At 47.4% G+C, this 11,146-nt stretch overlaps 1 protein-coding gene across 6 annotated transcripts in view; it reads right to left on the bottom strand.

Annotated features, from left to right (window-relative positions):
• ACACA (acetyl-CoA carboxylase alpha) overlaps positions 1-11,146 on the bottom strand; it is a 197,607-nt gene that overhangs the window by 148,424 nt on the left and 38,037 nt on the right. For all 6 annotated transcript variants that reach the window (XM_019511101.1, XM_019511095.1, XM_019511097.1 and 3 more), the window contains 11 exons: positions 10,490-10,651; positions 9,677-9,840; positions 8,893-9,043; positions 8,216-8,319; positions 7,304-7,385; positions 6,115-6,260; positions 5,015-5,165; positions 3,493-3,627; positions 2,770-2,916; positions 2,005-2,193; positions 89-189 (listed from right to left, as the gene is read on the bottom strand). In XM_019511101.1, the coding sequence (XP_019366646.1) occupies positions 89-189; positions 2,005-2,193; positions 2,770-2,916; positions 3,493-3,627; positions 5,015-5,165; positions 6,115-6,260; positions 7,304-7,385; positions 8,216-8,319; positions 8,893-9,043; positions 9,677-9,840; positions 10,490-10,651 (1,532 nt within the window). The remainder of the gene's footprint in view (positions 1-88; positions 190-2,004; positions 2,194-2,769; positions 2,917-3,492; positions 3,628-5,014; positions 5,166-6,114; positions 6,261-7,303; positions 7,386-8,215; positions 8,320-8,892; positions 9,044-9,676; positions 9,841-10,489; positions 10,652-11,146) is intronic.

Here is an 11,146-nt window from a genome sequence, read left to right as displayed (position 1 = left end):
AATTTGGCCTTTTGGAGGAGACTAAAAAAGGGGGGGGGGGGGGGGAAAGGAGGACTGGAGAAAGGATGAGGTCTGGCAAATAGCTCACCTCTGCACCAACTGAACAATACTCTGAGTGTTCATAAAGAAGACCTCCCGCTCAGATTTGCGATTCAGCGTGGCTGCATGGCTGTCCAAAATGTTGGCAATCTGAAAGAGAGAGCAAATGAGAAAGCAGTCATACAATGATCTCAGTCCTGGAGAGGAAGGTCTAGGAGGTGAACACTAACACAGACAGGGCAATTTTGCCAGAGTCTGTGGCCACACTCAGCATCCAGACTCCAGCAAAGACCAACCTCTGATGCCACCAAAGACATCAAAGAAATCTCATGAGTCAACCTACAGAGCAATAGCAAGCACTAGGGAGATATTTCTCTGAGACCCTGCAGCCATCAGATAACATCTTTAATGCCAGAACTAGCTCAGGAACCCTTTCTAGAGGCCAGGAAGGAATATTTGGTTCATTTAGTTACTCTTTGTAACAGGGTGAAGGGGTTAGAAAGAAAGATCCCCCCGCTCACACCCTCTCCATTACCTGTGCGCTGGCAAAGGTCCCTCCCAGCAACTGATGCCAAGGCCAGAATGCTGGGCATCATGCTGCCAGGCTCACCACTTGTGTGGGGCAGCCCAGAAGTCCGGGGAGAAGACACCTGGCTGCTGGTGGGGGAAGCCCTGGCCAGGACAGGAATGGTACCAGCTAGGTGCTGAGGCCATGTGAACACTGTGTTCCAGGTGGCAAGAAGCCCTTCCCCAACTTACCCTACGTCAGTCCTTCCACATGGATAATGAGCTGCAGCTGGACCAAGAGCACTAGCCCTGACTGGCTGGATCCCTCAAGGGGTGAAGGTAAAAGGACGCCGAAAGTGAATGGAGAGGCCCCCGGATGACAGACGGTGGGACACAAGCTGGAAGCGGGTGAGAGGCAGTCAACTGCCCTCTCCTCTTTGTTTTCATAGGAAATGGACTGTCAGGGATTCCTGGCATAAAGCCAGGGACCTACTGTTAAGAGATTCTCTGGGCTAGCCTAGCAGGCTGGTGTGTGGTAAATGCTATGACCAGAGCTAGAATCCTCTGGGACAGTAACAATGGAGGCCTGTGGTGGGAATGTAGAGGTGAAGGAGCTCCCAATCTGGACTCCATAAGGGTCAAGTAAACAGGCACAAAGACTGTGAAAGCCAGACAGGGTGGATGCCCAGACCAAGCGAGGCATCATTTCTCGCAAAGTCAATTCTATGAATTCCTTTCTATCAAGTTGTGGCAGGTGAGAGTCTCAGTGAGAACCAGTTCTTACCCAGAGAGAGCAGAGAGGCTGCCATGCCACTGTGCTAGCCCTGCCACACTTGCATTGCACATGCCACAAAATATCACTTAGTCATTCTTTCAGCAAGTTCAAAACTTTGTAGTAAAACTAGAGCATGTTTAAGCTCAGGTCTCTGAGGGCCCATATTCACATCTTCCTCTAATGGCCTGGCATCACAGCTGCAACAGCCTATGTAAGAGGTATGTCTACAGTGGAGCCTACAGTTTGATACTGAGATACCTGAGCTAGTTTAAGTGCTGGAAACAGTCTGGCAATGGCACGCAGACTTCCAATAAGGGCCAATATATTGTTTTAAGCAGCAAAGCCCATGCCAGACCTTATGCTACAGAGGCTATATTGTTTGCATTACCTAAGCTAGCTCATTTCAGGCCATCTTGGGCATTTCTAAAACCACCCCACAATCTTACTCGCACAGAGAGGAGTTACCCCTTTAGCTCAAGTGGTCAAGACTTGTATGTTTGATATTGAACATCCAGGGTTCAATTCTCAGTCTCCACAGACTGTTATACATGGTGTCTTCCCTACCAAACTTTTCAGGCCCAAATTTATTAGTTTCCTGGCTCAAACTCATCTAATAATTTAAAGGCGTTTTCCTTTGAGCCCACAATGAGCTATATGTCCTATCAAAATGAGCTGCTCATTACCTGCTGGCTGGGAAACTGGCAGAGAACGGATGTGATGTTGCTGGCATACTGGGCCATCTCCTTCTTGATGGACTTCTCCACATTGGGTGGGATGCGCCCAGAGACGCTGGTCATGATGTCCTGAAGCTCCAGGAGTGGCAAAGATGGGTCTCTCAGGGTCTTCATCAACCGCTCAACCCAATCCTTCACCTAGAGAAAAGTCGGTGTAATGACAAGTTTTGGGGAAAAGAGATACAATATGGAGCAAAAAGGAAGACTGGTTCCATGAGACTTTATCAGTGCTGCAAAGTGGGATGGCTGTTTGATCCAAACAAGGAGCTGGGCTGGTCCAGGGACTACAGATTAGTGGAGACCTTGGGGACACAGGAAAAGCTGCAGAACCACGTTCCACCACACATGCTCTAATGGCCTTGAAGGTAATGCTCAAGGCAGCTGCTGGCAAGGAATTCACCTTTCTCTCCCTGTTCCCACTGGGACTGCTGAAGTAGCCGACTGGGAGTAGCTCACGTATATTAGGCTGCTAACAGAGGCCACAGTCCTCCAAGCCCATACTCATCTCTTCTTCCAGACATTTGGTTTTGCCAGAGATGGCAAAAAATGGACACTTCCCCCTTCTACACTCCAGCTTTCTGGTAAACAGGGGTACAGGGAAGGGGATACTAGAGAGAGAAGCAGTTCACAAAGGCAGCAGCATTTGCGAGTCCAGTTCACGCTCCACCATATTTGCATGAAAACTGCCCTCTGCCTGGAAGAAATGACAGTTACCTTGCTGCCAAAGTATGGCTCCGGCAGGCAGTATCCATTCATCACATTGACCAGGTTATCAAGGACGTAATGGAAGACACGATGGAGCTTCTCGCCTCGAAGTGCTGTGCTCTGGATCTTTGGCAAGGTGCCAGTGTGCAGCTCAGCCTGTGAAGGTATTATTACCGGTGGATTTAGTGCCTCCAAGCCTCCCACACAGCACCAGCAAATAGAATCATTTTTGCTACTCTCACCAGTCTCCTTTGTGTGTTTGGAAATCCACTAGCCTAACTGCACTGGGAAAACATTATACTCATGGCAAGAGGATCCCCAGGTGGAAAATCCTTTTGGATAACAGGCAGTCATTTCTGTTGGATCTCCAAATGACTGAATTTACAAAATAGGTTGCCAGCTTCTTCCAGACTTACACATTCTGATCTCATTCTTTAGATATAGGAATATTGAGATCTCACTGAAAGCTTCCGGTGAATCCAGCGCAGAACAAGGAACTGCATCTGGATACTGATAACTTCTCCCCACCTCTTACAGGTGGATGTCCCCTGACTCCACTGTAGTTCTCATCACCATAGCAATAGCTCTCTTTTCACTCCAGCCCTCTAAGCATGATGAAGACCCTACCGTGAAGACGGTTAAGGACACAGGAGCAGTCAGTTTGCAGTGCAGTGCTACTATAAAAACCAGGGCAAGGCCTGAACCCAATGGCTCTCTTCTGTCACTTCCTACCTGCTGAACCCTGCTGGGATCATCCAACTGCAGCTTGGCAATCACGCAGCCAGGGTCCAGTGCTGCCCCAGGGCGTTTGACATAGTGGATGCAGCCCGATTCTGCTGCTGTCAGTGTCATCACCATCTTCATCACCTGCAGCAAGAAGACAGATCACATACTTGGCTTCCAGATTCCCTGCTTCGTTTGCATTCCACCTTTCAGCAGCTGCTATTCCGCACCACAGACAGCTCAATGAGGGCAAGTCTTCTGCATTCAACCAAGGCTGAAAGCACAGACTCATGCTGGGAAAGCACCTCAGGAGGCCTGAGGTGAAAACCAGAGCAAAGGGCCAGGCCATAAAGTAGAGTAACAGCAATCCAGACTCAGCCAAGAGAAGAATCTCAACTCTTCTGGAGTCCATGAATAAATAAAAGGCTTTACACTGATGACTCCAGCTTGAAGCAGCCTGCTTCATCTGTCACAGCCTAAAGGTCACAAGCAGGAGAATCGATGACAGGAGCTACAGTAATGTATTGGCTTCTAGTGGAGGGCATTAGAACAACCGTGTTGAGTCACAGCCCTGTGCTGCCCTTTGCTAATGAAAATTCTCCTTTAGGTCAAGAGTTGGGGGCCTCTGAATTTGGAACAGAAGGATATGGGTAAACCTTTGCTCTCGATACAGAATGTAGCACAGCCATCAGCCACAGCTGCGTTACAACACAGATGCTCTTACACAAACAGCACAGATCTACTGCTTGATATGGTCTCCTACACTTCCCTATAACGCACAGCTTAATCCCCCCTCTTTCAGACTCACCCTCCCTTCCCTCGCACTGGTTTAATCGCTGCTACTCGCTTCCACGCCCTCACCTCTCATTTGAGCCCTTGCTCTCCTATATCAGCCCTGGCCATTGCTCACTGTGACTAAGGAATTGCTTAACTTCCCTCTCTTCAAGAGTTAAGTAATCTCTGGAGGAAGGGAGGAGGGACAATTCATCAACTCATTCAATCACTAATCATCTGGGTAGAGACAACTTCACTCCTTGCCTAATCCTAGCTCAGAGTCCTGGCCCCTGGGTATGGATCAGCATCACCTCAATTGCCACAAGACCTGCTAAGACTGCTGCCCTCTGTTCTGGCAGCTCCGAGAAAAGATTGCTGCCTCTCCTAGCTTGCTGTGGGTCATTTCCCACTGGCCAGTCCATGGGAAAGTGGTGGCCATTGCTCCCATGCACTCTGGTTGCCACCGGACCTTGCTGAGAAGGCTGGCTTCTCATTGAAAGATTCCCTGATGTTCTGATTTATCTGCAAAGCTGTCTCAGCCTAACCCAGCTACCCTTTTTTCTGCCTCCTGAGTAGACATGGTAAAAAAGAGGCGGTTTAGAGCAGGAATGTTATGAAAGAACATCAGAAACTTTTCCCCAACTGATCCCTATTTAATCTGCTGGTTTTCCACTCAAGTTTCACAGCAGTCCTAAGTTTCCCACTCAGCTTGGTTCCTGGGCAGATCCAGAGCCTACAGCCAACTCGGCCTTTTTACCTCTATTTCCGCAAAGCACTGGCCTGCAAACACGTGTCCTCCATCCTCCACCACGTACTGGATGAGCTTCCCAGCAGAGGGCGAGCGCAGGATGGATGGGTCATTCTCCTTCTCGAACACACAGGTCTTATTACCTATGGTGATCCGATATCTAGGAAAGGAGGTGAGGAATAACTGCACTGGAATCTCACACTAGGGGAAGAACATGGCAAGAAGAAACCCACAGCCAGGCAAATTAAAGAAACACCACAGCTGCTGTCCCTGAGTGCAGAGCTATGATTCTGCAAGTGAAGATCGAGATAACGCTATCAGTAGAGGTCTGCAGGTTGGGGAGGAATGACCATCTATCCCCAGCCTGCATGAGAGTGATTTATCTGCTTTCCTCCAAGTCAGTACGTACTGCCCACTGCTGGAATCGGCTGCTGGTAGACTCTCAACCTGGTAAATTCTGCACAGGCCAAGACTCATGTTACTGATAGCTGGAGCTGTCGTAACATCAAAGTGCTAGCTGGGAAAAATGCTCACCAGCCCTCCCACGCTGCAACCGCCTCCCATGCCCTGAGGGAAATAGAAAAGAATCCACGCCCCTGTGGTAAAACTGGCACATTGCAAATAGACATTGCATTTAGATGCCTACAGCCTATTTCAATTCAGGAAATGTGAAGACCTTTTCAGACTCTTAGCTGGTTTCATTAGAGCCAGCCCAAAGGATATGACCTCCTGGAACCCAAAGCAGGTGGGTGGTATAAGCTCCAGAGGCTGGAGACCATCTCTAAGCTTCTGTCTGGATACTGAATCAGCACACCTGGCATTTACACTGGCTAGACCGTTCCAGCTTCTCATCACAGGCAGGCCTGGTGATGACCACACAGGATCTTTAAAGCAGCAGTTCTGAATCAGGGGTACATGGACCCCAGGGGCTACGTGAAGCCTCATCAGGGGGTACATGAGATATTTTTCCTACATTGTCTACCACAGGTCAAAGAGCCTAAAAAATTAATTTCCCATTGAAAGGGGGTGCGTGAAGTCTCACTCTGAGACCAAAGGGTACGTCGACTGAAAAAGGTTCAGAACTGCTGCTTTAGAGCATAGGTTGCTACCTGTCCACTTCTTCCTTCATGTAGGTGGTGTAGCTGCTGCCATCGTAGGATAAGAGCAGTCCTCCATCACTCAACCGGTGCACGTCAACCTCCACGCAGGAGTTGTTCATGATGACCACATAGGAATTGGGAGACTGCCTGGTCACCTATGAGGCCAAGAGAACATGGAGCAGCACGCGAAGGAAACGTGGAAATATTGACACAGTATGCAATGCAGCAACAGGCAGGGAGTTTGTAAGTGACTCTCTGTACACCCAGTAAATAACGAAAAAATATAAAGCAAGTTCAGTCATTGGTTTTACTTTAGATAAACCCATGTTAAAGGACTGTTATTAGCATTACAAACTTACGCATGCAACAGCTAGGAAACGCCAGAATAAAGGAGAGCCTTAAGGAGAACTTAACTGAGTCCCCTTACGTATATCGTGTAATTAAAAGATAGTGCAGCACGTACAATTTTTCCACCTACTTCTGTGGAGGAATCAAGGCTCAAAGGACGCTTCTGTCTGTAAGGCCCTGCTTTGCAAGTTTAATGGTGCTCTTTTACCATGGGTTTTTTTCCATGTCATTGTTTCTTCTTCCTTTTGTTTTTGTTTTAACGTCAGACTAATCAGACTAACACATGTATAAGGTTAAAACCCTTAATTCTACCACATGGCCCTCCAGCTGACCAAGCTCAGTTCCACCATCCCCTGCCCACCGCAAACATCCCCACCGCAAACATCTTAGTTTACCCCAACTCCTAAATGGCTCCCTCTTTTCCAAAAAAATTCAACTTGAGGCAGCATCTGCATATATCTGCAACACAGATATAAAGGGAATGCAAGGTCTTATAATGGGCAGCATGTCCAGGTCCCCCTGTAATGAAACACTCTTTAGCACATGCATGCTGATCTCAAGGCACTAAAAGCCTAAAATCAAAAGTGTTTGTGATGTGGAGGTGTGACAGGGATCTCACAACAGGGAACTGCAGTGGGACAGAGGGTCTCAGCATGGGAGGCTGTGGCTGTAGTCTCCAAGCCTGCCAGAGCAGAGAAAACTTCTGTCTAGCTCCCACATTTCCATTGTCCCGCCACAGCATTTGACTTGCATTTCCCTGTTCATTAAATTCACTGAAAAGCCAGACCATCCTCAAGCCCAGCACATGCAAGACTGTTCCAGTGGACAAACTCCATGCTGCATGATGTACCTTCAGCACATATTTCCGACCTTCGTAGATGAGTTCCACATCCACCGTGTTCAGCAGAGTATGAGCAGGCAGGACCTGACCCCTGGAAGATGGGAACATGCAAGACTTATCTTTCAGAACCTTTGAATGGCCACTAGAGGGCCCTGGGAGCTGCACACAAGCATTTGAAGATAGCACTGGCAACACCCTTATACCACAGCTTCTTAAAAGACATCCATCATTTAAAGAAACCCCAAACAGCCACCTCCATTCAACACAGACCTACTATCCCCACCCCATCCACTCACTTGCTTTCCTCACGGTGATAAGTTTGCACTGTAATGCCAAATTAGATTTACTGGACAATTTGGTCAGGTTAAAAGCAATTCCTTTTTCTACAACTCCCTCGTAACCATTCCTCTGCGTAGAGGCTCCCTGCACACAGGGCTGGCAATGCCAAAAGCCTCATTCAGAAAAGAATTATGCACATCATCTGAGATACAGTCTGAATTAGGGCACTGAGGCTGGTTTCTAAAAGGGCTCCTGCACACGTGAATACAAGGGGATTTTCTGAGCTCTCCTAAAAACCTTTGAGCTGATTTACAGCTCTGGAGAATGAACATGTCAATTTCAACTCTGACATCCCAGAGCAAGAATAGGGTTCACAATTATGACCCACTCAGCCCTTGGCACCTCTGCTGAAACGGCCAAAAAGTGCGCTAATTTGGGTAAATGACAAGGGGATTTTTGGGACACGCCTGGACATCTGTCAAGTACTGGTCTAACAACACCAATGCTCTCGGCCAGAGAACAGCTGGCAGGCAAAAGTAGGCATAAGGTCTCTTCTAGCCTGGGTTGAATCAAAGCAGACATGGCCTTCATGATGTATGACATCTGTCTGTCAACACTACTGTCCACCAAGAGCAATTTCACCTCTCGAGAGAGTGCAAGAAGTTGGAGACACTGTTACGGAAGCTCACGTCAGCCACATGCAGAGCCCCACACACCACTCCTAGCATGGTATCAGGCCTCTCTGCCTAGAAGAAAAGAATACAAGATGAAGGGTAAGCCACAGTCATTCCACATGCATAAACCCTTCTGCTTCATCCTCTTCCTCTACAGGCCTCTCCATAGTTGAGAGGGTCGATGCTCTCAGCCGCATGTGCCATTCAAGGCTGAACTTCCTTTTAACTTAAACTGCCAGGCAGGCAATGGCACAAACAGACAGGTCACCTCTACAGTGGTGTAAAGGGAAGCATTTCAGTTTTGTTCTCACTCAGCCTAATTCTGAGGTTCTGCATGAGTTTCACAGCTATGTGTTCACAACTCCCAGTGAAGACGACAGGCCTAATCCTTATTTACATGAGGAGCCTTTTCAAGCACTTTAAGACTGCTTCATGCTTATGGTGTGAAGGGACAAGAACTGAGCTCAACAGAACTATTTCCGGGGTCCTACAGAAGACAACCTCTGTTTGTTAGGTCTCTATGCTCTGTAGCCAGCAAGTACCAAATTTTCAAGAGGGCGAAAGGTCTTTTCTTCCACAACAATTTACTCTCCCCTCTTCCTCTCCCCACCCTGCAACGTAGTCTTCTGAAGCGAAAGGCTGTACCTGAACTTTTTCCGCAATGAGCTTGTCCAGCCAGCCAGTGTCAATGCGGTTGTGCTGGAAGCTTTCCGTCTCCAGCAGTTTAATCAAGTACTCAACAGTGGTTCGGAAATCCCCTCGGATAGACAGTTCCTTCAAAGCCACCACCATGTTACTGGAGGACAAAAGAATTCACCGTCATGTCTAATTCCCAGCTTTCTGCATCCTGATAAACCTCAACTCTTACCACCCAGGAATAGCCCCACTGATTGATTTTTATATGGGCACACACAGACACATACACTCCGCATCTACACAAAACAAGTTCTACCCGCTCTTTGATGGAAAAATCAGTTCACACAGTAATTCTGTACATGGACCTCACACTGACTTGGTGAGTTTTAAATCCAAGACACAGAACAGTCAAACCATTGAGGGCTTTTTTCCTAAGGAAGCCTATTTACAACGCAAAACTGACATAAGTTACCACACACAAAAAAGCACAAACAGAAAAGCTCCTCCAGATTTAAATTCCAACCCAGTCTCCTTCCCCAAGGCATTTTCTCCCCACTGTTTTCCAAGAAGCCACTCAAATAGAAGAAGCTGAGCTGGACATAAACCCTTGTTCACTCGGTCCTAAATTATAGCTGTCACAAAGGATTACAGATCCCTTCCAAGAAGCTGGATTTGCATACAAATGAATCCAAACCTCACATGGCGCCTACAGGAATTTCAGACACGGTGCCTGTAGGACCAGGTCCCCAAAGAGAGCTTTTTCCATACTTGGTCTGTTATTCTAGCTACTTACGAGATGGCTTCTTCACGATTTTCTCCCCATGAGAAGCAGTGCCCAAACTGAGAGTCAGCAAATTCATGAAGTCCCCCTGCAGCCGCGACACTGAAATAACCCCAGACATTCTTATTGCTGCGGAAATTCAGTTCTTGGACTGTTCCAGAGCTGGGCTTAAAACCCTGCAAGGAAAAGCATTCAGTGGTTACACATCCTAAAGGGAACAAGCAAGTGCGCTGGAAGCAGCAGGCATGAAAGTAAAATAACAGTCAACAAGTGGAGTGGTGCACACCCCAGGTTAGCTGCACCCCTCTACATTTCGATGAGAAGCAGGCTACGTAGGACTAGGCTCCATCTATATCTGGTGGGAGACATCCAAGAACACCCAGGAAAGGATAAAGAGCTCAATGTCAAGCCACTAGCAAGAGCAAAGACAATGCTAGAATACAGAATTTGCTGCATTTGACAAAGGACCTAGGTTTCCTGTCCTATATGCCTGTGGTTATTAATCTTTCAACTGTTAACAGCTGCAGTCCATAGTCACATATTGTCATGTGAAAGCAAACAGTTCAGTAATGAAGGCATTTCAGGACCTAGAGGGACTCCTTGAATGTAAGGGTATAGCTAGATCATACAGATATTCTGTAATATCTCACTTGTCTTCATGTATATAATTGTGTCTCCTAATATTAAACCACAGTCTAAACAAGGATTTCTCCCTTATCGTCCATGAATTTGTTATTTGAAGTCTGGGTTCATACATGACTTTAGGGTATTAGAACTAGACGTAGGAACGATGGGAACAAGTGACACACCGAGTGGAGCATTTACCTCATCTGGATTCTCACTGGTGATACGAGCAGCAATCACATGACCACGTGGACTGGGGACATGGGCTGAATTCTCGAAGTCAACGGGTGTATCTCCCCATGGAGAAGCACTATACAGAACTCGGATATCTTTGATCCGGTGAAGAGGAATCCCCATGGCAATCTAGAGGAGAACATTGAACAGTTTGCTGGGATTTGCTTCTTGCACATACAACTATTTTTCATAACCTTGACAGGCTCATTACACAGGTTGCATTAGTAGCTGGATGTTTGTTACGTGCGTTTCTGTGAGTCCAGGGCTTTTATTCCAGGTGTAGCATCACCATTCTTTACCTGCAGGATGCACCCAATAAAAATGTTTAGCAGTGGTCTGATCCTTGTTACTTGTCAATCTTGAAGTGCTACACGGTGTTGGGCGAGTACCAGCTCTCTTTTAGAGTCAGGGAGAACTAACACCTGTCATCAGTAGCAGGTCCTGTCAGACCAACCTGGTGGCTTTTTATGATCAGATCACCAGATCATTAGATGCAGGGGTAGCAGTGGACATAGTCTTCCTGGACTTCCAGAAGGCTTTTGACACTGTCTCTCACCCCGTTCTCATTAAGAAAATGGAAGGCTGTGGCGTAGACACCCACACAGTCAAATGGGTCGCCAACTG

Source organism: Gavialis gangeticus, unplaced genomic scaffold (assembly GCF_001723915.1).
Source record: "Gavialis gangeticus isolate Ggan-Ray unplaced genomic scaffold, GavGan_comp1, whole genome shotgun sequence".
NCBI classification, from domain to species: domain Eukaryota; kingdom Metazoa; phylum Chordata; order Crocodylia; family Gavialidae; genus Gavialis; species Gavialis gangeticus.
The sequence above is the reverse complement of the archived record's forward strand: the minus strand, read 5'-3'. Positions and strand labels throughout refer to the sequence as shown.